We start from the raw sequence: 25027 nt of genomic DNA, 5'->3' as shown, positions 1-25027 counted from the left end.
ATGAGACCTGTTGTACCTAGTATTGGAGCAAAACTGAGCTATAGTCAAACCAGAGCTGTCCTACCTAGTCTTTGAGAATGGACTGTGCTCTAGTCAGATTAGAGCTATCCTATCTAGTCTAACTCGAGTAGTCCTACCTAGAATTTGGTTATGAACTAAACTGCAGTCAGATTAGAGCTGTCCTATCTAGTCCAACAAGAGTAGTCCAACCTAGTATTTGGGTATGAACTAAACCAGTCAGACTAGAGCTGCCCAACATAGTCTTTGAGAATGGACTGTGCTCTAGTCAGATTAGAGCTGTCCTATCTAGTCTAACTAGAGTACTCCTACTTAGAATTTGGGTAGAATTTGGGTACGAACTAACTGCAGTCATATTAGAGCTGTCCTATCTAGTCTAACTAAAGTTGTCCTACCTAGTATTTGGGTATGAACTTAATTGTAGTCAGACTACCTAGCTGTACCTAGTCGAGAGTGGACTGTGCTCTAGTCAGATTAGAGTTGTCCTATCTAGTCTAACTAAAGTTGTCCTACCTATTATTTGGGTATGAACTAAACTGTAGTTACACTAGAGCTGCCCTACCTAGTCTAGTCTAGAGCATCAACTGAGCTCAAGTCAGACTAAGTTGTCCTCACTAGTATTCGTGCATGAACTGAACTCTAGTCAGACTAGAGCTGTCCGACAGCATTAACTGAGATCTAATCAGACTAGAGCTGTCCTACCTGGTTTTTGAGCTTGAATTTAGATTTTGTCCGAATCAAGCTGTCCTACCTAGTGTTTGAGCATGAACTTAGCTTTAATCAAATGAAAATTCTCCTACCTAGGTTTTGACCATGAACTCAGAGCTAGACGGACTAGAGCTGTTCTGTCCAGTCAGACTAAAATTGTCCTGGCTCGTGTTTGAACATGAACTAAGATCTAGTCAGAATTTGGATCTAGTCACAAATAAGCTGTCTTACCTGGTCTTTGACCATGAACTTAGCTCTAGACTCAGACTACATTTTTCAACTAGTATTTGTGCATGATCTGAACTCTCGTCAGACTAAAGCTGTTTTGGAGCATGAACTAAGAGCTAGTCAGACTTGAGCTGTCCTATCCAGTCAGACTGGACCAGTCCCACCAAGTCTTGACCATGAACTGCGCTCTAGTCATACTGGTGCCGTCCTATCTAGTCAAACTAGGGCTGTTTTTGGACATGAACTTATGACAACCTGAACAGTCCAGTTGCAATTGATTCAATGCCCCGAGTACACAACCTGGATAAATGAGAATACTCACAGGCAATCAAATGTTTGTATTTCCTTATAGATGTGTACCTCTCTCTTGGAGATGTTGTGAAGTTGCACAATAATTCATTTGATTATCTGATTGAACTGGTTTTACAAAATGTCCAGTTACCACTTGTCCAGGTAAGTGAGTATTGTTTTATAATAATATTATTATTTTTATAATATTGTGAAACAATCTGAGGTAGCCATTTTTCATTGTCTTTTACATAAGTTTGAGGTTTAGGAAAACTGCTTGTACACTAAATAAGTTGTGCACAATTCAGTCTGACCAAAGTGTCTCTTCTCCAGGCTATGGCTTTGACTTTCGACAGAGACATTGTGCATTCCTACATTTGTGATGGCAGTAATAACCCATCGTGGCTCACAACTGCATGCGTCACTGGTATCGTGGATATGGTTCTGCACTATGTCAGTCCCAACAAGTTGGCCCAGCAGGTATGCCATAATCATCCACCAGAAGCTTACAGCACTTTTGTCTTCTCTTCTGTGTATTGTGCCCACTTTACATTCTCTAATTGCCACCAACCAGTAAATCCCCACCCAGATGTACCACATAATTTACGAACAGTAACACAGAATTGGTTGACCACGGCAACAAGTGGCTGCAGCTCCCAGGTTGTACCTCAGAAGGCAACACCCAGAGGATGCCCAATTAGCACTGTGACTCCATTGTCATAATTCCTAATCGGGCGCACTGTCAGTCCAGTGTGTTCTCACTGAGCTCACATAGTAAAATAGACACTGATTAGACACGGTATTAAATCAGCCGTGTGGCAAATAGTTACATTAATAATAGCAATGTAACTAACATTGATATTAAGTTCAGAAGCATACATGTCAACATTTGGATTTGAACTGGAAAATAAGGGAAAAATAGAAAAATTATCATCTTCAATGGTGCTATTTTACTGATGTGCGTCTTTTATCTTGAGTACTATAAAGCATAATAGTGAGATATGATTAATTTTAATATATAAACTACATATGGTTTTGTTGTTCTTGTTCCTACAACCTTCACTCAAGGTGGTCCTGGCTTGGAGTAAGCATGTTGCTCCCCATGATGTTACCTTTGCCAAAGGACTGCTTCACAGTCTAATGGGAGATGGACCTCCAGGGCCTGTTAAAGGCTTCAACGTCTCAAGAACCCGGCGTAACATAGAAACACAAACGCAAAACATTGAGGAGGAGCTGTAAGTATAATGCTTTCAAGCTCCAGCACACAGATATTTTGGAGAGATATTTCCCAGACCACAATATCAGCTTATTTATGCTTTGACAGGTTTTTGACGGTTGGTCAAGTGGTGCTGGAAATCAGTGAAATTGATCCTGATTTGGAAATGATTGTTCAGAGCATCGTGAGCGTTGGTTTTCAGTCTATGAGAATAACATCTCTGTCTCTGGATATTGTTGGAGGTACAAACACTTGCACATGATCATTCTAACAAGAGATGCTTGATATTGACTTTATTAACAATATTCAATATCTTATATTGTCCAGCATGACTACCAGAATACAGATATAGACAGCAGATCTTCTCTCAAACTAATGTTGTGTAATGAACACATTAATCTTATTTTTCTCTGATGATATATATTTAAAAAAAAGCAAACAAAATAAAAAGTAAACAAGTTATGTATAGAGTCCACAGAAATACATTTCCCTTACATCGTCAACTCACTCACCATTGTTCTCTCTGTTGAAGTCCTGGTAGTGATTAACCTAAAGGTAAATGGAACACGCTCACACCCATTCTCTGGGGACTTCTGACTGATTTCATACTGAAGCAGGACTTGAAAGGTTTTGCGTAAGAGAACTTAATACACAGTCATAAGAAAAAAAACAACTCCTTTTCAGACCCGATACAAAAGACATTGTAAATAAGTGGGTGCGGTCAAAGGGTGGAATTACTGTTAAAATGTGCTGTTTTGTAACAAAAATCACAATGCACTTTAACTCTAAACGTTCCCCGGCTTTGTTTTACACCTTTATTTGCAGATGTGATGCACAATATCCTGACTGACATCATTCGACTTCAAAATATTTATCTCACTTTGCTTACAAACCAAACTAAGGCGAGCCTTTGGATGGATGGTGTCCGACACAGCGTACTGGAAGTGACCATGAAGGTATGCTTATGTTATTTGGAAGTAACATATGATTTCAGGTATGAATCTCACCTCTGGTAAAAACAGACCTGCAAACCTTAAATGCATTTTACGAGTTTGATTCCACTTGTTCCCCAGTAGTCAGTCAAATGATTTGATAATTTATTTAGTCATCAATTATTAGCTGTGTCAAATCATTAATAGATGATGACAAAGTCAACAAGTACATGGCAATAAGGTCACATAGTACATAGTACCTCAAACGCATGAACATGAATGAAGGTGATACACTCTCCAGCTGATGTTTTTTAATTTAACAGAGCCTGGCGTCAGAGTCTTTAACATGTGAGGAGGCCCTGGACCCATTTCAGTGGCTCTTGTCCACTGAGACCATCAAGTTTGAGATGTGGAAAGCAATTATCTGTGAGGACACTGACACTCTGGAGGATCTGCTGCTGATGGACTGGATGCCTTTGGTTGAGAAAGTAATACTATACCACAATTATAGATATATGTTTTCTATTTCTGCAACACATGAAAAATTCTATACCTTTTTTTCATAGGCATATGAGTTGTACAGTACCTTTACTGAAGTAGGAGAAGACCACAATGTAACGCTTCCTATGGTTCTCTATGAGTGGCATAAGTTACATACCAGCACATTGGAATTTGGAGCGTTCTTGGACAGGCTGTCCTCGGACTTGGATGAAGGTTATTGGTTGGACTGGATACCAGGCAACATGTCGACTGACATTGTTGAGACTCTTCAACAAAGGTTTGGAGAATTTTTACATACAGACAAGCCGTTTTTGAGTGACTCCATAATAACTATGGGCATTGTATTTGTTTTTGTACTTCAGTGTTTTTGTCTTCATGGTAAATTTGGGAGAAAAAATGGAGGCGAGTCCATTGTGGCCTGAGCTGAAGAGCTACTTTCACATGATTTATTGGGTTTTTAACTACACTCCTGGTGTCACCACACAGCCGGCAAATTGTGAGTGTCTTTTTTTTTTTTTTTTTGATCAGCAAATACATGCATGTTTTCAAAATTATTGTATTGCATTTTTTTTTGTAAATTTCTTTAGGTTCCTTTGACATTGAGACTCTAAACATTGATTGTGATACTGGACTGGACTGGTACAAGTTTGTTCACGGTTTCATGGGGCCTCTGATGTTACCAAACCAAAATACTCTAGTGAAGTAAGTGGCAAGATTCACTAATGCTTCACTGAATGAATGATTTCATCATTAACCAGAAGGCACTTGGTGGGATTTGCTATCACAAAGACTCTGACTGCTATTAATCAGACAAAAAACAATATCTGGTGACATAGGTGTGTTCATGAAAAACGGTGCCAAATAAAACCTTGCACTGGCTGAAATATAGGTCAGTAATCACGGCATCATGATTGGACACAACATAATTTTTTTTAGATGTTATTACAAAATCAAAAAAGAACACACTGTAGTCCAATAATATAGTGTTTCAATTTATAGCTACATATGTATAAGCATTGACTGTTACAGTTATTTCCGTCTGCCATTTCCGTCACTGTATTGCAGTTCCATTATAAGGTGACCACAAACATTTTCTAATCATTTCGTGTGGCAGTGGTAAGGTTTTGGCTTCTTTGTTTTTCTTCCACACTCTGTTTGAAACACTTTCTTCATAGACTAAGTAAATTAAAGAGACTAATAAGTTAGCTTGGTAGCTTGCTATGCTAGCGGCAGCCATCTTTTGTCCTTGCATTGCCTGCGCAATATAATGTAAACAATGAGTAATAGCGTGTATTTTCATATCTACATAGCCATATTTAGAAAGTCATAAACAGGTTTTTTATACTCTAATTACAAAAATATTCTGTTTATTAATATTGAATCCTACTTAGCGGGCTGTACGGTGGTCAAGTGGTTAGCGGATTGCCTGGCGACCTGTCCAGGGTGTACCCCGCCTCTCGCCCAAAGACAGCTGGGATAGGCTCCAGCACCCCTGTGACCCTTGTGAGGAAAAAGCGGCAGAAAATGAATGAATGAATGAATAATAAGTTAGCTTGGTAGCTTGCTATGCTATCGGCAGCCATCTTTTGTCCTTGCATTGCCTGCGCAATATAACGTAAACAATGAGTAATAGCGTGTATTTTCATATCTACATAGCCATATTTAGAAAGTCATAAACAGGTTTTTTTATACTCTAATTACGAAAATATTCTGTTTATTAATATTGAATCCTACTTAGCGGGCCGTACGGTGCTCAAGTGGTTAGCGGATTGGCTGGCGACCTGTCCAGGGTGTACCCCGCCGCTCGCCCAAAGACAGCTGGGATAGGCTCCAGCACCCCTGTGACCCTTGTGAGGAAAAAGCGGCAGAAAATGAATGAATGAATAATAAGTTAGCTTGGTAGCTTGCTATGCTATCGGCAGCCATCTTTTGTCCTTGCATTGCCTGCGCAATATAACGTAAACAATGAGTAATAGCGTGTATTTTCATATCTACATAGCCATATTTAGAAAGTCATAAAAAGGTTTTCTATACTCTATCTACGAAAATATTCTGTTTATTAATATTGAATCCTACTTAGCGGGCTGTACGGTGCTCAAGTGGTTAGCGGATTGCCTGGCGACCTGTCCAGGGTGTACCCCGCCTCTCGCCCAAAGACAGCTGGGATAGGCTCCAGCACCCCTGTCACCCCTGTGAGGATAAGCGGTAGAAAATTAATGAATTAATGAATCCTACTTAGTGCAAATTCACTTATCACTGTCGGGTCTGGAATCAATTAACCACGATAAACGAGGAATTACAGTATATCGAGTTCATGCAAGATTGAACCTTTTGTCTCATAATTTCAAACCAGAGTTGAAATGATTTAAAAATAGAATCACCTCATCTCACCCAAGACCTCGCTGTAATAACATTTTCATGCAAGTTCATGTTGTTACTAAACCACATTCCTGAGAACAATCGTCTAACTGGCTGCCCTCTGCTTCTCTCTATCTGTTCAGGTATCTCAAAGGCACTGTCAGTCTATTACAGACTGTGTTTGGGGACCTCATTATGGATTTGACAGGATCATATTTAACACAAGAAATTAAAGGTGGAGATGCGCTGTCTGCATACCTTATAAACCTGATGAAGAATCTGCACTACTTGGTATCCAACATCTCTGCACTCTCCAACCAAAACATCTCCAACCCTGATGTCATGGTTCCTCTCATTAGCAACCTGTTGGAGTCTACAGGTCTGAGTCCGCTGTTACCGTTTCTCTTCAGCAACAACCCGGTCAATGTCTCTGACATTATTGACGCTGCTGTGAAGCTTGGTAGAGGCAACCAGGATATTTTCACCTTCAATGAGACGGACCCAACAATGCCTGAACTGGAGAGGTTGATCATGAAGTTCCTGTCCTTGGAGAGTAACCTCACCATGTCTCTTTCCTACATCTTGGGGAACACTCTGCTTACCTATTCCAGCTACTTTGACCCATATGTAGTGGCGTATATCAAAGAATCATTGAAGCCTTTCACCAGCCAAACTTCATCAGGCGTTGTGGAGACCATCCTTACAGCCTTGGAGCTCCTCAAGGAAGCGGTTGATTCACCAAATGATGACCCAGCTACTGTAATCCTTTCATATATCCGCCAACTTCAAGAATTCGGGGTGTCCCTGTTTCAGTTGCGAAGAATCCAAAATACCGTGTTGCCTGATGGACAATTGAGTACAGCTCAAATTACGGACCTCTCCCAGGTTTCCACTGACTTTCTCAACCTTCTCACACCTGAGAGTCTTTACAACCTCACGCAGATCGGGCCAGATGCAGCTCAGGAATTGGTGATCCAAAAATTTCTGGCATTCCTACCACCGGAATTCCAAGAGGAAGCTGGTTTATTTTTCCAAGATTTTAAAAGTCTGCAGTATCACTTGTCCTTATGTGCAGAACGTCAAAACTGTTCTGCTGGTATCTCGGAAGTCTTCACATTCCTGGATCAAATATCCAACTTGATGCTCTCAGCTAATGGCAACGTCACAGTCAACATGGCTTTAACCAACAAGTTTCTGGAGGGTGGTGAATATGAAGATATTGCATTCGCGTTCTTCTCACTCTTCTTGTCTCCAAGGGACACTGCTTATGTTGGCGTATTCAAGCAGACGCTTAATTTCATCAGATTGGTGATAGAAACCCCAAATATTACAGTGTCCCATATCCAAAATGCCCTGAGGCAGTCAAATGTTACCCTTGAGGAGCTAAACTACATCACTCACCTTACAGGATCCGCCAACATAAACGAGCTGTTGATAAATATAATTGGTATCGCCGACATTCCCAAGTGTTTTGAAGTACAGCATAATACATCAGTGACGGCCCAGTGTATTAAGGGATTGATAGACAAGGTCAGCAACTTCCTAAAAACCATACCTGCTCTCCAAGATCACACAGACATCATTGGTCTCATCCCATTAATTGTCAATGAAACTACAACCGATGTCATTCAGGCTAATTTTAGCTCAAATGCACACATGAATGTAATACATGTTCTTAACAACACCTTAAATAATATCAAAATCAACCTACAGTTGAACAATCTGACCACCCCAGAGATCATGAATGAAATCAGAGTGATAGAAGGTCTTTTGAAGGTCGCTGCCAATCCCGAACCCGTGAATCACATCTTGAACGCCATGTCAGTACCATACTCTGAGGAAGTTACAAGAATCTATTTGCAAGTCATGCAGTGGTATTTGCAACGCCTGGAAAACGTGACCAGCAGCAGTTTTATGTCAGATCTCCTCTATCCTCTTTTCCGCCTCACACAGTTACAAGTCACGCTGCAACTGGCGCAGACAAATTTGACTATATTCATTAACAACCAGACTGTCCACTTTGTGTACCCAACGGATGGTGAAGAGGTGAGAAAAATCGGCCAAGCAACCGTTGCGATTCTTCAGCAAATTGTTAAGTACACAATAGTCACCATTCAACTGCAGAATGAGAATGCGGAAATTTTTGGTTCCGTGCCCCTGTTCAACACAACCGAGCTGCATCGACTTGAACAACAAATTCACATCTACCTTGACGTTATACAAACATGGATGAAAGAACCCAATGTCACAGAATTCTTCACCGGTATGCTCCAGTGGGGAAACTCTCCCCTGAATGTGTCCACGCCGTTAAAAGACATTCACCTCCTGTTGCAGACGTTGGCTAACTATCTCAGTGAAGATCAACTGGCTTACCTTACTATCATCACCAATATCACAAAGTCTCTGAACAAAGCTATTATGGTCTTAGAGCAACCAGGAGATATCCAGTTTGACCACCTATATGCCGCCATCATGGAAGCAGTTCAAACTTTAATGAAGATCATCACCCAAACTACGGACCCTCTGCCGCATTCTGTACAGCAAGACATCAAAGGGATTGTGCATGATACATTGGCCATTTATGTCCAAACGGACTTGAGTTATGCCGCATCACTCAACCTCACTCTCCAAATCATGAAAAGAGCTGAGAACATTGTTAAACATCTGGTTCCAGATGAGTTTGCAGTCTACTTGTTGTCCGGCCTCAAAGTAGGAACCACTTATTTTGAGACAATTGCCTCGACCAGTGGACCTGACAACTGGAATCACATGTGAGTGCCTGCTTTAGTATTAACCAAATGCTTTAGTATTGACTGAGTGCTTTTGTATTGACTAAGTGCTTTACTATCAGCAAAAGTATATTTAAATACAAGAACAATGTATCCACCCCATCCAGCCAACTTCTTCCAGCATCCTCTGCATGAATTGATAACATACAACTTTCTTTTTAAAGCATTTTGAATCAAATGAAGACGGTTCAGAGTCTTTTACCACCAAACAGCACAGCCCAGTACTATGTTTCTGTCCTCATCAACATCACCCACATCATTTTGGAGTCTGGTCAAGGTAGGTCAGCTACTAACCAACATGTTCTTGTCGCTCAAAGTATTTTTCTTGACGCTGATGTTTCATTACTCGTGTGTGTGTTTTTGATTTTTGATCTGATTTCAGGCAACAGCAGCTTTGCAAATGAAACAATAGAAATCATAACAGAAATTTTGGGCCAGGTAAGACGTCTTTTTCTGGACTTTTTCTGATTTGCACTCCATAGAGGTTACATGCAAACCAAAGGAATGCTGATTCAATCTGCATGCCATTTATGTTTTTTTTTTTTTTTTTGGAATGGTTGATCACACAGCTATGAACCACACCTGTCTACAAGCAAGGCAGATTAAATGCCACCTCAGACCAGAGACAGACAAACAATCTTATTATATCTCTTTGAGCAGAGATACAATCAAAAAGCACATTCAAAACAACACAAGTTGCTTTGCACACAACAAGTCAGCACGTAACAAATTGAATATCTTTTTTTGGACAGATTTGGCAGATTATTACACATGACCCAGGTACTCCATCTTTGGGGGTGTTTACTGATTTTGCTGCAGTACTTGAAGAAATCTTTACTGGAAAAGCAGACGGAGCAACCTGGCATAAGTAAGTTGAATTCAGAGAAAGGTTGATGATTACATGACAATATTTTATCCATATTCCTTTTGTTTTTTTTTGCCTAGGTTTGAGAAGATGTTGAAGCTCCTACTGTCTCCCCTCAGTCAAACGGAGATATGGGACGATGTCACATCTGTTGTCCCCTATTATGAAAAAACTGTAGCGTTTATGGTGAACACCACAAATGCAGAGAACAGTGAGTAAACTACTTGGCATGAAGGTCCTGCATGTCAAATAATATAATTTGACATTTGGCCTGCATATGTGGGGTTTTGGAAAAAAAAATATTATCTTGTCTTTTTTTTTGCAGTGCTGATACGAAGCCTTCAGAAGCCTCTGATGACCCTGATGACAGAAATAGCACAGTTTGTGAACTCCAGCCATTTTAACTTGTCGGAGATCTCGGAAAGAATGCAGCCTGCTATAGAAAACACGCTGCTGGCCGCTGAACAGGTTAATGGTCTTTCTTTGTCCACAGTAGAACAATAGAACATGCTGAATCACTGTTGTCGTACATCATGCATCATTAGAGATACAATACTTCACAGCTCAATTGAACAGTTGCATTTCGCAAAGTTAAGAATAAAAAAAGCAAGATAGGACACATACAAAAACTAGAATAAGAATAAATAAATACAAACATATCACTTCAAAATTGTAGTGAATTTAAAATTGTAGTGAAACTTTAATGTTGAAAAGCTGCTTTCCGCATTAGAGAAATGATGTGTTCAGTCTCTCAGTGGAGGACGGCAGTGATAGTAATCTGCCACTGAAACTCCTCTGTCAGGAAATGATGCTGTGCATTGGATTGTTCTGGTTGTCCAGGATAGGAGAGGAGCCTCCTCATGTTCTTTGCTCTGCCACAGATGTCAGGCTATCCAGCTAAGTGCCAATGACTCCCACAGGAGGGCACCAGCTACTGCAGTCTGATCAGATCTCTGTAGCAGTGTCTTGCGTCAGTCTTCTGAAGAAGTACAGATGGCTTGGAAATTTCCTGCACAAACCATTCATGTTGGCATTCTAGTCCATTTTATCATCCACATGAACTGGACTAAATACTCCCTGGTATTTATAGGTGTGAACCACCTCCAAACGGTCACCTTCCATGAGAACAGGTTCCGGGTGTGTCGTTTTTCTACAAAAGTTCACCACCATTTCCCTGGTCTTGGTGGTGTTGAAGTGCAGGTGGCACCACACTAGTCGATAAAGTCCCGGATCAATGTCGATAAAGTCCTGGATCAGTTTTCTGTATTCATCCTCCCGTCCCGTGTCGTTTGTGTACTTCTGTACATGGCAGAGCTCAGAGTAGTACAGAACAGGAGAGTCTTACGGTCAGGAAGGCTGTAGTCCATGCCACCAAGTGTGATCCTACTCCCTTCTGTGTCAGTTTGGTCTGAAGAACTGAGACTGGATGTTGGTAAAGGTGCTACAGAAGTCATTCATTCATTCATTTTCTACCGCTTTTTCCTCACGAGGGTCGCGGGGGGTGCTGGAGCCTATCCCAGCTGTCTTTGGGCCGGAGGCGGGGTACACCCTGGACTGGTGGCCAGCCAATCACAGGGCACATTGCTACAGAAGTACAAAAATCTATTCCTTAGTGAGAGATTGGTGGAGCAAGGAGACGATGGCCTCAATTACCACATTCTCCCGATATGCAAAGAGGGTTACAGAAGAGTGCACGGTGGGTCAGTTAATAGAGCAGCAGCCGCTCCGTGGTCTTCATCACATGCGACATCAGGGCTACCGACCTGAAATCATTGAGCTCACCAAGGATGTGGTCCCTTTGGAACACATCCAATGCAGGGAACCCCAAGCTGGGGTTAAAAATGAGCTATAGAGGGTCTCCCAGCCCAGCTCTCTGGGATGCAGCCTCGTTAGCGTGACACTTACCTGAGTTGCTGTTATTGTGGGTTGTGTTGGTGTGTGTGCCGGGGGTGGGGCGCAGGTTTTTTACCGGGGGGGGGGGGTTCCCCTTCTGTGCTGGTGACTTATGTGGGGGCTGCTGTTAAAAAACTGCTTTAACCGGTTTGCCCTTCTGACACACCCCTCAATGCGGGCACCTCTCTGTGCTGCTGCCAGTGATGGTCTTCATCCCTTACCACACCGCCTTTAAGTTGTTGTCCTGCATCCTTTTTTCTAATTAATAAATAAAGTAAAGAAAATAAATAAAGTCAGTTATGAGAAAATGTACAAGTAGAAAGTTGGAATAGATGGAATATTCATTCATTTTCTACCACTTATCCTCACAAGGGTCGCGGGGGTGCTGGAGCCTATCCCAGCTGTCTGGGTACACCCTGGACTGGATAGATGGAATATTAAAAAAATAAAAGCAGAAATGAACTAGCAGCCATAATTCTGTGAAAATAAATATAGGGCTGCATGGTGGACGAGTGGTTACCGTGCCGACCTCACAGCTAGGAGACCCGAGTTCCTCCCACATTCCAAAAACATGCTAGGTTAATTGGCGACTCCAAATCGTCACATTCAAGGTATGAATGTGAGTGTGAATGGTTGTTTGTCTATATGTGCCCTGTGATTGGCTGACCACCAGTCCAGGGTGTACCCCGCCTCTCGCCCGAAGATGGCTGGGATAGACTCCAGCACCCTCTGCGACCCTTGTAAGGATAAGCGGTAGAAAATGAATGAATGAAACTCAGACTGTGTGCAATCACGTGCATGTGCGAGACACACCAAACATCATTCTAACATCAAAGTTACGTAGTGCGATTGAACGGACCGGAATCTGTCTATAGTGTCCCAACTCTAAACAAACCACAACCCATTCTTCATTCTTCACCCAAACTGGGTGAAGAATGGTTGTTTGTCTATATGTGCCCTGTGATTGGCTGGCCACCAGTCCGAGGGTGTACCCTGAAGACAGCTGGGATAGGCTCCAGCACCCCCTGCGACCCTTGTGAGGATAAGCGGTAGAAAATGAATGAATAAAAAGCCAACATAATTAGCGAAATAGAGCAAAGTTCTACTACTAATATGCTTCTTTACCTACTATATCACAAAGCTATAACTTCTTAGCATATTCACAAAATATCAAAGTGGGATTGTTGCATTCTTTCATTTTTCGGTATGTGGTCCTTTCTTTGTTTGGACATCCCTAACTTACAGTACGAAGTGGGAATTACTTTCAGCATCATGCAGAAAATTATTAAATCTCTCCATTTAGTGGTGAAAAACATACTTGCTTATTGTTGTAATAGACCCATTGTGGCTACATTTTGTGTTCATTTAGTGTACATGGGTGTGTACCAACAGTGGTGATACCTGTGTGACACATCTGCTATTTGCATTGTCAAGGTGCACGAAGAGAGATGATCAGATATCCTCACTACCTTTCTCCCAGATTCTTTGTTTGACGTTCTTCTCTGTATTGCCAACTGAACTGGTTTTCTCACAACAATGTGATGAAAGACAGCACAATGCACCAAAAGATTAGCGGAGATTAACGTTGTCATATTTTGCTGACATTTCTATCAGGCGAATGGAACACTGGAGTGCAGTGAAGCACTAAAAGCCTGGGAGCCAGTCGGGGCTGCGGCCGGGTTAAACCAAATTGTCCTGGAAATGTGGTGTGACGTCAGTTTGCAGCCTGTTCTCGAGGCCTATGCTGCATACCACTATATTTATACCCACTTCAACACCAGTGTGAGTACAAATAAATCGCTGGCATTGCAAAAATAAATAATGATATCCCAAATTGCAGTGCTGATGATATTCTTACCACTTGGTGACACTGTTGACACACAGAACACTTTTTGTTCTTTCAGGACGCAAATGTGACAGAAATGGCTGCTGGCACGGCGGCTTCCCGGATTGTCAAGGCAACACGTTCTTTGTATCAAGTCAAGCGGAATCAATCTCATGCCATGGAACAGGTCATAATGGCTCTCTACAACCAGCTCATTGAGCTGCTGGGCCAGCCGCTGAGTCCCAGTGGTGAGCTTTTCTTGTTCAAGCAGCTCCAAGACATGCAGCTGCGAAACAGGTGACTACACTCATATTATGCAAGATGCATTTCTAGAGATACATTTTTTTCTTTTATAGTTATTTTTACATGCACTGCACATTTTGACACGAGTTATACACACAGCGGCACTTTTCTGGTACCTGGGGACTTATTTGTGGCCTGTTAGCACAGGGCCCCAGGCTTCTAAAAATGTATGTACCAATCCTTATACCCTAACTCGGACTCATCACTCACTCACATTGCAGAGTAGATCCCCACTTTTCGCATATGGTATGTTCCAGATCGACCAGTGATTGGCAGGATTCCACCAGTCATTGCTCATGAAAATTTTATCTTTTTAGCCTAAGTCACAACCGGTCATACAGGCTCCTGCAAGCGGAATACGTGTAAAAAAAACCCCACCAGAGTCTTGTCTTGGATTGCAAGACAAAGTTACATACTTTGCATGTCTTTGTGCATCGTCCATGTGTAATTTTATTTTTTTCAGATTTGGGCAAAATTTCCATTTTTTTAAGAGACAAAACAAAAAAATCAATGCAGGGATTTGCAGAATTACGAAAATTGCACGGCCAAAAAGTCTGGTTGTGACCTATGCTTTTGACACACGGTTCACTCCTCCAAACCCTACTACCTGCTTCTCGTTGCCCTCCAATTTCGGATCAACATTTGCAATAAAAGTCAAACACTTTTTTTTGGATTAGCTCTATCTCCAGAACCCTCTCTTCAATTGCTATTGTTCACTAGCGACTATTATTAATACATTTTTTGGGGGAAAAATTATCTGTTCTATCAATCATGATTACATTTAATAAATTAAAATGTGTTTAATCAATACATATTTGTGTTTTACATACACACTGATGACAGAACAGTACATGAAGAAGGATGTCATAGATTTTCCCACCTCCGTCTAATCTTTAAAGATTTTGAGTACATTTCAACTTGACGAGTTAAGCTAAAGTCTTTTTGCCAACATTCAGGTAGTCAAGACGTCCTCTTAGAATGGATTTCCTCGTTCGTGCGCCAACTGCAATAATGAGCTTGGTATGTTGATAAGGATAACATTCTGCATATTGCCGCGACTCAATTAGAGACAGCTTACACCAGCTACATATCAGGATTTAATATCAGGACTAGAAAGGGGAAATTATCATCTGTATGAATACATGAATATGAGAAATATTACTTCTGGCAAAAATGGAGATGATAGATCTGTTTTGGATTCAAGACAAACCCAACTGTTTCTACATATATCGTCTCAGTCGTGTTTTTAGCAACTTTTTCCCATCTGCACTTTTTCTCCTTCACAGTTTGTCCTCCATTCAAATGCTCTCAGACGAGTTGCATAAAGTGGCACCCATGCTTTGGTCGTGCGTGGATTCGATGGATAGAGCGCTATACCACATCCTGAACAACTCCCATCACCTTCAAGACTCCGACACATCGCATGCTATCTTCAGCGAGGCAGCGATCATCCTCCTCTCCTGTGCAAACATCACCTCAGAGGAAGTGCTCTCATTGATAGAGGGCGACTTATCTTGGCTCATCAAAGGACCTCGCTCTGACATGAGAAGGAATGCTCTTCAAACCTTCATCCGTATGACGGTATCTGGGAATGACTCGATGCTTTACGAAGTCCTGGAGCAGTTTATGGCCTCCGACGCTGCAATGTTACTAATACAGAAAGTGGTTGAAATGTCCGAATGGTTGGCGTCAACAGAAGCGTCTGGGTTAGAACTGCTCACAGAAGCTCTACCAAAAATATCGGAACTCCTCAAGCCTTTATTGTCGATGCTGACTCAGATTGGCGTGGATTTGCCAGAGAGTACAGAGCTGGTTGAAGATCTAGCGGAAAACATCATTGCAATGCTGAGGCAGTTGTTAAGCAGTGGTCTTTTCACCCCCATGGACCACCATCAAGGGGAAGATATTGGGGATAGGGGTACTACCTACAGACACAAACGCGAGGCACCGATGCTCCCTCAAAGGGACCTTGTGAATGACTTCAGTGACTTGCTCTATATAGACTACCCAGCAATGTTCAGAGCCATCTCGGCTCCTTTAACCCCAGAAGAAATGATGGAGACAGCTCATGTGTTTTTTGCCAATCCTGATCTAAACATAGTAGTAAAGGGAACAACCAGCGACATGCCGTGGGTTCGGAACGGCTCATGGGAAAACACAATCGATGCCGCCCTCGGGATCCTCTCGTACGCCACTCTACCCAACAGTTCTCTGATGTAAGTACCACTGGATACTATATCCTAAAATGACTTATTTTATACAGTGCAGCACTCCAAAAAACATGTCATCTGTTTTTTTAAATCTTCATAGGTCATATCTGGATGTGTTGAGGGATGCTGTGGCTTTGCTCCCTGATAGCCTTCCATTCATATCTGTGCTTCAAAATATCACCAGAGTGCTTGCCAGTGAATCTCAAGGTAACTTTACCCTGTTCCGGGGTCTCTGCAGGTTCCAACAAGCAAAATTTGAAAACTTTTTAAAAAGTTCACGAGTAGAATTAACATCCATTGTGGCAAAAAAGTGCAAAAAAGTTTGAATTTATTCACAGCTTTTTCACAATGAAAGAAAAAATTCTTAACCTAACTAAATTATCTACAATATGTAGATACATAAGTAAGTGATTTGGCCTTGGTTTGGGCTTTTGTTAGGTTTACATGTTGTTGTGCTCAATTGGTTGCACTGGTACTTTAGTTCTGTTTTGTAGTTAGGCTCAAAAAGGGAAACATTTCATGCATTCATTCATTTTTTTACCGCTTATCCTCAAGAAGGTCGCAGGGGTGCTGGAGCCTATCCCAGCTGTTTTCTTGCGAGAGGCGGGGTACACCCTGGACTGGTCACCAGCCAATCACAGGGCACATATAGACAGACAAACAACCATTCACACTCACATTCATACCTATGGACAATTTGGAGTTACCAATTAACCTAGCATGTTTTTGGAATGGGGGAGGAAACCGGAGTCCCCGGAGAAAACCCACACATGCACGGGAGGCCTGCGCACTCACCACTTAAGCGCCGTGCAGCCCATATTTTATGCATTTGTTTTAAATTAAAATATTTTTAAGATAACTTTATACATTTCAAGGCAGGGTTTTTTAAAGACTTTTTAAGGGTTTTAACGACACTGTGGATACCCTGTGTTCACATGGATTCAAACTAGGGATGATCCGATTAGGGTTTTATGTTGATACCGATAATCCATGTGTTAAAAAATCGTGCCGATACCGATATCACATACATGGAGTGTAAATGCTCTACTGGCTATATTAGGGGTCACCAAGGTTTTTTTTGTGAGAGCTACTTTTACAAAATGAAAATGAAAAAGAGCTGCTAATTTTGGTAACATTTATTTTCATAGCTTATTTCAAGCCAAACAAAACCAATATGCTTGTTTTACCAGCACATAAACAAAATGCTGGTATCCACAACTCACATTTTTATTTCACAATGCATTTATTTCTAGTCTTGTCCTGAATGAAAAGCAGAATGAAATGGCTTATTTTCTGTTATTGGTTATTTGTTTGTTTTTTAATATCCAAATTTGATTGATGATTTCATTTTTGCTTATTTTTTTTCAAGTTTCAAAATTTTTGTCAAACCCTCTCTGAAAGTGTCAAGTGAGTTTTATACTCACTACTAATGAAGTGTCTGGCCATTGAACATTTACCGTCACAGACGTCAAGAGAATATCTCCTGCTGGCTTCAAAATAGATAAAAGATGAGACAGGTTCTTTGAGAATAATGAGAGGTACACTTTAATAAAACGTGCACGTAAGGAGACAAATCAAACCATAACAGACAGCTTTTAGAGAAAATGTCTGACTATTCATGCGAAAGATATCGGGCACCACGTATGCGAGGGACAGAGTTGTTGAAGGACAGACTCACATGCCGAGACACTCAAGTCTAGCGTATATTCTGCACTACAAGGCACTCTTAAAAGCCTTTAATTTCCTCAAAAATCAACAAAGTGCCTTATAATCTGGTGTTCTTTATGTGTGCAGTGTGAATGTGTGAGTTCAAAGTCTGTAAAAAATGTTGTTATGCTACTTCGGTAAGCACTCTACTTGATTGAGTGATTCTCTTCACTACTGTGAAAAACCAAGTAAACCAAAATAATCACAAACTTTGGGTCATACTGATGACTTATTATTGTCTTATTTACACGATGCATTTATCTGTAACTGTTTAAAGCTGCAAAACCATTGGGATAAGGTATCTGCTTTAACTGCTTGCTGAACAGCCACCTAACAACAAGAGTGACTCTGACAATGATGAGAGGGAACCTGGCATGTTTGATGGTGAAATTGTCCAGCTGTTCGATTCAGATACAGAAGATGAGGACTTGCGGGATTTGTGGGAGAAGATTAATTTTAAAAAATTGGTCATGTATTGTTATATAGCAGGATACAACTCATTGTTTTGCTTCCGTTGGCTTTTTTTTGTAGACCGTTTAGTGCTCTGGGGTTCATACATACAGTAATTAACCACAAAAATATTCAAGTGGAGGGTGTTGAGAACATGCAAATTCCACCCAGAGATGCCCACGCAGGATATGAACCCACAAAACATATTTTCCTAACAACAGATCTCGGACCTTGTTGTTTTTTCAATGCAACATTAGTTGTGTGCATGCCTGTAGTGGATCTCAATATGGGGATACAAAAAATACCACCTTATTCCATCTTAGCTTGATCTTCCAAAGAGCCCAAGGCCACATGCCGCTTCTCCAGCCGAAAGCTGCTCAGCACCTTTTAAAAAATCTCGTTAGTAAAGTCGAATTCCAACAATTATCTTGTCCACCCTCGCTAAACAGTTCACCTCTAACTCACACACTAAAGTGCACATCTATGACCTCCTCTTTAATTGCTGTCTGGGCTCGTGAGATAATTGTTCAACAGAGCCGCCTCACATTAGCGGCAGCACACCCACTCATATTTACTAGCTCATTCACACACACACACGCACACATGCATACTTTGAAGTGTTGTAATTGCCAAAGCCTCAAGGTGTTGAACAGCATGAAATCAAACATTGCCATTGTCTAATTTGAGTCTAATTACACATTGTGGTGTTGTCAGTTTTGTTTTAATTCAATAGATCATTCAGACCTGCTGACCCTCTTTATTCACAAGTATTTTCTACTATTTGCAGCTTTACCAGAGCTCCATCCATCCATTTTGTAGGTATGCTGGAGCCTATCCCAGTGGTACACCACGGACTGGTCGCCAGCCAATCACAGGGCACATATAGACAAACAACCATTCACACTCACATTCGTACATATGGACAATTTGGAGTCGCCAATTAACCTAGCATGTTTTTGGAATGTGGGAGGAAACCGGAGTACCCGGAGAAAACTCCACACAGAGATGTCCAAGTGGAGAATCGAACCCAGGTTCTGGGTTCCTGACTGTGTGGCCTACATGCTAACCACTCGATCAGCATGCAGCCCAGAGCTTCAATATCATCTTACTTTTTTTTTTTTAGAGATGTGCACAAAATCAATTATCATTGACTTATCACTAATCAATATCTTTATCAGAAGAAAAAAAACGATACAATACAATATGAACCGATATCTAATTTTTATGCCAATACTGGCCCTTACAAGACCCTTTTTTCTCCTTGTCATTTGTGTTTCCTCATTACAGAGAACCTTGATCACTTACAAGAGACTTTCCAGACAGCTGAGCTGCTTTTCCAGACCGACATCAGAGATCCGCTTTTCACAGAACATCTTGATCTCCTGACATCCCAGGTCTCCTTAAACACATGAGAATATTTACATATTCATTGAGCTCCAGTGGATGGGTGGTAAATTATGACCAAAATATATCATACGTTGGTTGGTTGCAGGTGTGCATAGTAGAGGATACTGCATCTCTACGTTACCTCTTGGAAGTCATCTCATTAGAGCCCGGTCAGCTCTGTCACATTGTCCTACCTGGTCTGAAAACTCTGCTGGAAGGTCTGCTGGTCAACACGACAGACTTGAATGATGCCCTCTTCCAGACCATCATTGGAGACCCGAGCACCTTTGACCAGAGGACAGACTGGTACAGCATTGTGCATGTTCTGAAATTTTTTTCTGTAGGTCTGTATGTGTAGTGTATAGGGAAGAGTAGCTACCACAAAGTTACCCAGCATGCCTTGCGGCTTGAAACTACAGTTATATATTTTGAAAGATTTTGAAAGATTTTGAAAGATGGCACTTGAGTGTTAAATTTTCTGCAGTTTTCCCCGAAAGTAGTGTGTTATTAAATATTTTGTTGCGTTTGTTTGCAATAATAGGTCGGTTGCCCTCAGTGAAAGTTTGGGCTTTAACACCAGCAGCCTGAGCTCTCTCGGTATTAACATCACATCCTCAGGTGAGATCACTTAGTTGCACTTAGATGTCTTCTGTGTGTCGGTATCATATCAAAATGTATTTTGTTTGCTTTATTCCTGCAGGGAAGACAACAGTTGGTGAGTTGCTCCATGATCAAAGTGCCTTTGTCCAGGATGTTCAGCAGCACATGGATTTCGATCCAGCTACTCTCAACATGCTCATGGAGACCATCATGCCGACCAACAATTTAAAGGTGAACGGTAGCAATGTCTTTCATATATGGTGCTTACTTTCATTTTTTGTGGATGTCCGGCCTTCTTAGAATATTGTCCCTGCTAGTTTGAAGGTGAAACCTCCTTTTTTCCTCTCAGATCTCCTTGTAACAGCATACCAAATCCATGACCCCGTTAGCATTTGTTAGGATTAGCAAGATTCTCTTAATGAAGGGAGCATGATAACATTTTTATTATTTTTAAGGACCAACTGCAAAAAATAAACAAACAAACACTAAGCAAAGATTCTCTATATGACAATATGACAAGAGTGTTCCGATCTGTTTAAGACCATATTGCAAAAAAGCTAGTCAAAGATCCTCTATAACAGGAGCTTGGCTGTTTGCAAAGATCCTCTATATTACAGGAGTGGTCTGATGTTTTATTTTGTACCACCAACCGCAAAAAAGCTTGTCAAAGATCATCTATAACAAGAGCTTAGCTGTTTGCAAAGATCCTCTATATTACAGGAGTGGTCTGATGTTTTGTTTTGTACCACCAACCGCAAAAAAGCTAGTCAAAGATCATCTATAACAGGAGCTTGGCTGTTTGCAAAGATCCTCTATATTACAGGAGTGGTCTGATGTTTTATTTTGTACCACCAACCGCAAAAAAGCTTGTCAATGATCATCTATAACAAGAGCTTAGCTGTTTGCAAAGATCCTCTATATTACAGGAGTGGTCTGATGTTTTGTTTTGTACCACCAACCGCAAAAAAGCTAGTCAAAGATCATCTATAACAGGAGCTTAGCTGTTTGCAAAGATCCTCTATATTACAGGAGTGGTCTGATGTTTTGTTTTGTACCACCAACTGCAAAAAAGCTAGTCAAAGATCATCTATAACAAGAGCTCAGCTGTTTATAAAGATTCTCTATATTACAGGAGTGGTTTGATGTTTTGTTTTGTAGCACCAACCGCAAAAAGGCTTGTCAAAGATCATCTATAACAGGAGCTTAGCTTTTTACCAAAATCCTCTATATTATAAGAGTGATCTGATGGTTTGTTTTGTACCACCAACCGCAAAAAAGCTTGTCAAAGATCATCTATAACAAGAGCTTAGCTGTTTGCAAAGATCCTCTATATTACAGGAGTGGTCTGATGTTTTGTTTTGTACCACCAACCGCAAAAAGGCTAGTCAAAGATCATCTATAACAGGAGCTTGGCTTTTTACAGAGATCCTCTATATTACAGGAGTGGTCTGATGTTTTGTTCTGTACCACCAACCGCAAAAAAGCTAGTCAAAGATCATCTATAACAGGAGCTTGGCTTTTTACAGAGATCCTCTATATTACAGGAGTGGTTTGATGTTTTGTTTTGTACCACCAAACGCAAAAAAGCTTGTCAAAGATCATCTATAACAGGAGCTTGGCTGTTTGCAAAGATCCTCTTTATTACACGAGTGGTCTGATGTTTTGTTCTGTACCACCAAACGCAAAAAAGCTTGTCAAAGATCATCTATAACAGGAGCTTGGCTGTTTGCAAAGATCCTCTATATTACACGAGTGGTCTGATGTTTTGTTCTGTACCACCAACCGCAAAAAGCTAGTCAAAGATCATCTATAACAGGAGCTTGGCTTTTTACAGAGATCCTCTATATTGCAGGAGTGGTCTGATGGTTTGTTTTGTACCACCAACCGCAAAAAAGCTAGTCCAAGATCATCTATAACAGGTGCTTGGCTTTTTACAAAGATCCTCTATATTATAAGAGTGATCTGATGTTTTGTTCTGTACCACCAACCGCAAAAAAGCTTGTCAAAGATCATCTATAACAGGAGCTTGGCTTTTTGCAGCCAAGATCCTCTATATGACAGAGGGCTCTCTTGTGTGATTAAGCATGCCGAAGGCTGTCAAATCCTCGTTTGCCATTCAAACAGCCCAGTCTTTTGAATTCCAGGACCCTGGCTCGTAACAAGCAGGCCAGGCAACAAGTCACATGACCAGGAGAGAGCAATTCTATTGACCACTTGTTGTGCTTGCGACTAATTGGATGGAAACAATGCTCACATACTATAAAAGAAGAATGCATGTAGTGGAGCCACTTGTCCTGAACATAACAAGCTTCATAAAACATGTGGGGAGCAATAAGGAGGCTAGAGTTTGTTGTTGGCATGGCATGTTGTTCCTCAAAGTCAAGCCTATATAAAAATCAAACATGAAGATGATTCCATTTGTATCCATTTTTAGTTTATGTAGATATACAGTATGTTTCATAGTGGTGATTTCCTCTGTGCCTTGGAAATAGATTCTCTCCTGGCTGGTGAATCTCCGACACTGCAACTACCCAGGGCATCTGAGCATCGTCGAGACAGATTTATTCAAGACCTTCTGCTCCATGTCCGTCCAAGAGTGGTACAACTTCACTGTCCTCCTGACCCGCCACCTAAACCTGCAGAAGTTCATCTACAGAGTAAGACTAAAATACAGCCCGGGTTGTATGTCAAAGGGAAAACAGAGAGGTTCACTGTTGTCGTCTTGTTATTGATTTTGTGAATAAGACCAGTAAATTGGAGCCTGTTATGTTATGTGTGGTTTTGCGGCTTTATGGGCAAAATGCTTGTAAGATTTTACAATAAGAACCTCAATAAGGGGGCGGCACGGCGGTCTAGTGGTTAGCGCGCAGACCTCACAGCTAGGAGACCAGGGTTCAATTCCACCCTCGGCTATCTCTGTGTGGAGTTTGCATGTTCTCCCCGTGCATGCATGGGTTTCATTCCAAAAACATGCTAGGTTAATTGGTGACTTCAAATTGTCCATAGGTATGAATGTGAGTGTGAATGGTTGTTTGTCTATATGTGCCCTGTGATTGGCTGGCGACCAGTCCAGGGTGTACCCCGCCTCTCGCCCGAAGACAGCTGGGATAGGCTCCAGCACCCCTGCGACCCTCGTGAGGAAAAAGCGCTAGAAAATGAATGAATGAACCTCAATAAGGGATAGTTTTCCTTCACAATATTATATTTCACAATGATCTATCATCTGAATACTGAATATTATATATTACTGAATATAATGTAACTTTAGGTTTTGTGATTTATCATAGGATCTATCTAAAACCGAATCATATGGAAACTGAAACAATGTAAATCCAATGTAAATCCAATTCATGAAACAAATCAAACGACTGGGCTGCATGGTGGTCGAGTGGTTAGCGTGCAGACCTCACAGCTAGGAGACCAGGGTTCAATTCCACCCTCGGCCATCTCTGTGTGGAGTTTGCATGTTCTCCCCGTGCATGTGTGGGTTTTCTCCGGGTACTCCGGTTTCCTCCCACATTCCAAAAACATGCTAGGTTAATTGGTGACTCCAAATTGTCCATAGGTATGAATGTGAGTGTGAATGGTTGTTTGTCTATATGTGCCCTGTGATTGGCTGGCGACCAGTCCAGGGTGTACCCCGCCTCTCGCCTGAAGACAGCTGGGATAGGCTCCAGCACCCTCCGCGACCCTCATGCGGATAAGCAGTAGAAAATGAATGAATGAAACTCAAACGACTGTGTGCAATCACGTGCATGTGCGAGACACATCTAACATCATTCTAACATCAAAATAAACGGACCGGAATCTGTCTATAGTGTCCCAGCTCTAAACAAACCACAACCCATTTTTCACCCAAACTGGGTCACCAACATGTGGATGCTTTGTTTGGGCACTTGATTCCTAGTCAGGACTAGAACTACTTTATTGAGTGTAATGTTCATTCATTCATTCATTCATTTTCTACCGCTTTTTCCTCACGAGGGTCGCGGGGGGTGCTGGAGCCTATCCCAGCTGTCTTCGGGTGAGAGGCGGGGTACACCCTGGACTGATCGCCAGCCAATCACAGGGCTGAGTGTAATGTTTTGGTGATAAACCGGCAATGATTTTCATGCACTGAAAGTCCCAGTTGACGAGCATCCATTGTACATTTGTACATATATTTGAAATGATACATAAATGGCGGTGGGTCACATTGGATTTAGTTAATTAGCGGATAAATAATAATCTTGCATAAACAGACACACAGTCCCTTAACGTCATGCCAGCCAACAGAAAGTAAATTGATGCATTTTAATGAAGTAAAAGAAATAACTGTGCCTGCATCACATTCATTTTAATGTATCAGCTGGTTCATGACCGTTTCCTGACTTCGCAGTACCTGTGACCTGACGGTGGTATCACATTAGCGATTACTTTGTCACACTGAACTGAATTTCACATTGTTATTAGTACCGTACCATCTTCAGTTCTCACCCAAACCTTAAACTTTTCATGTCTTTGACGGTACTTGTTCTTCTTTTTGTAGTTCTGTTTGACAATCTCATTCCTTAGATGTAAAACTGAGAGAATCTATGAATTCATAACATACCAAAAGCAAGAAAGTGACAAGCTTTGCAAAAAGCAAAAGCAAAATGTAAAACTAGGACTGTAATGAAACATGTAAGGCAAGCGCTTCCCAACTGGATTGGTTGCAGGACCCACCATCGCTTCTTTATGACAAGCGGCAACTCAACTTGCAGAAACTTTT

The 25027-nt window shown here is 41.3% G+C and overlaps 1 protein-coding gene across 1 annotated transcript in view; it reads left to right on the top strand.

Annotated features, from left to right (window-relative positions):
* The window catches only part of abca12 (ATP-binding cassette, sub-family A (ABC1), member 12), an 80274-nt gene that overhangs the window by 12734 nt on the left and 42513 nt on the right, over positions 1-25027 (top strand). Inside the window, exons 10-33 of the mRNA XM_058081679.2 lie at positions 1307-1407; positions 1576-1722; positions 2311-2477; positions 2567-2700; positions 3284-3414; positions 3714-3878; positions 3957-4168; positions 4254-4387; positions 4479-4593; positions 6393-9020; positions 9203-9315; positions 9421-9476; positions 9791-9906; positions 9984-10114; positions 10229-10371; positions 13411-13578; positions 13701-13918; positions 15211-16140; positions 16235-16341; positions 19579-19685; positions 19784-19983; positions 20219-20295; positions 20378-20508; positions 22770-22934. Coding sequence (XP_057937662.2) covers positions 1307-1407; positions 1576-1722; positions 2311-2477; positions 2567-2700; positions 3284-3414; positions 3714-3878; positions 3957-4168; positions 4254-4387; positions 4479-4593; positions 6393-9020; positions 9203-9315; positions 9421-9476; positions 9791-9906; positions 9984-10114; positions 10229-10371; positions 13411-13578; positions 13701-13918; positions 15211-16140; positions 16235-16341; positions 19579-19685; positions 19784-19983; positions 20219-20295; positions 20378-20508; positions 22770-22934 — 6596 coding nt within the window. The remainder of the gene's footprint in view (positions 1-1306; positions 1408-1575; positions 1723-2310; positions 2478-2566; positions 2701-3283; positions 3415-3713; positions 3879-3956; positions 4169-4253; positions 4388-4478; positions 4594-6392; positions 9021-9202; positions 9316-9420; positions 9477-9790; positions 9907-9983; positions 10115-10228; positions 10372-13410; positions 13579-13700; positions 13919-15210; positions 16141-16234; positions 16342-19578; positions 19686-19783; positions 19984-20218; positions 20296-20377; positions 20509-22769; positions 22935-25027) is intronic.

The sequence above is a fragment of the Doryrhamphus excisus genome, linkage group LG12 (genome assembly GCF_037039965.1).
Source record: "Doryrhamphus excisus strain RoL-2023G ecotype Guam linkage group LG12, RoL_Dexc_Guam_v1.1, whole genome shotgun sequence".
Classification (NCBI taxonomy): Eukaryota; Metazoa; Chordata; class Actinopteri; order Syngnathiformes; family Syngnathidae; genus Doryrhamphus; species Doryrhamphus excisus.
This window is presented reverse-complemented; position numbering and strand designations above follow the sequence as displayed.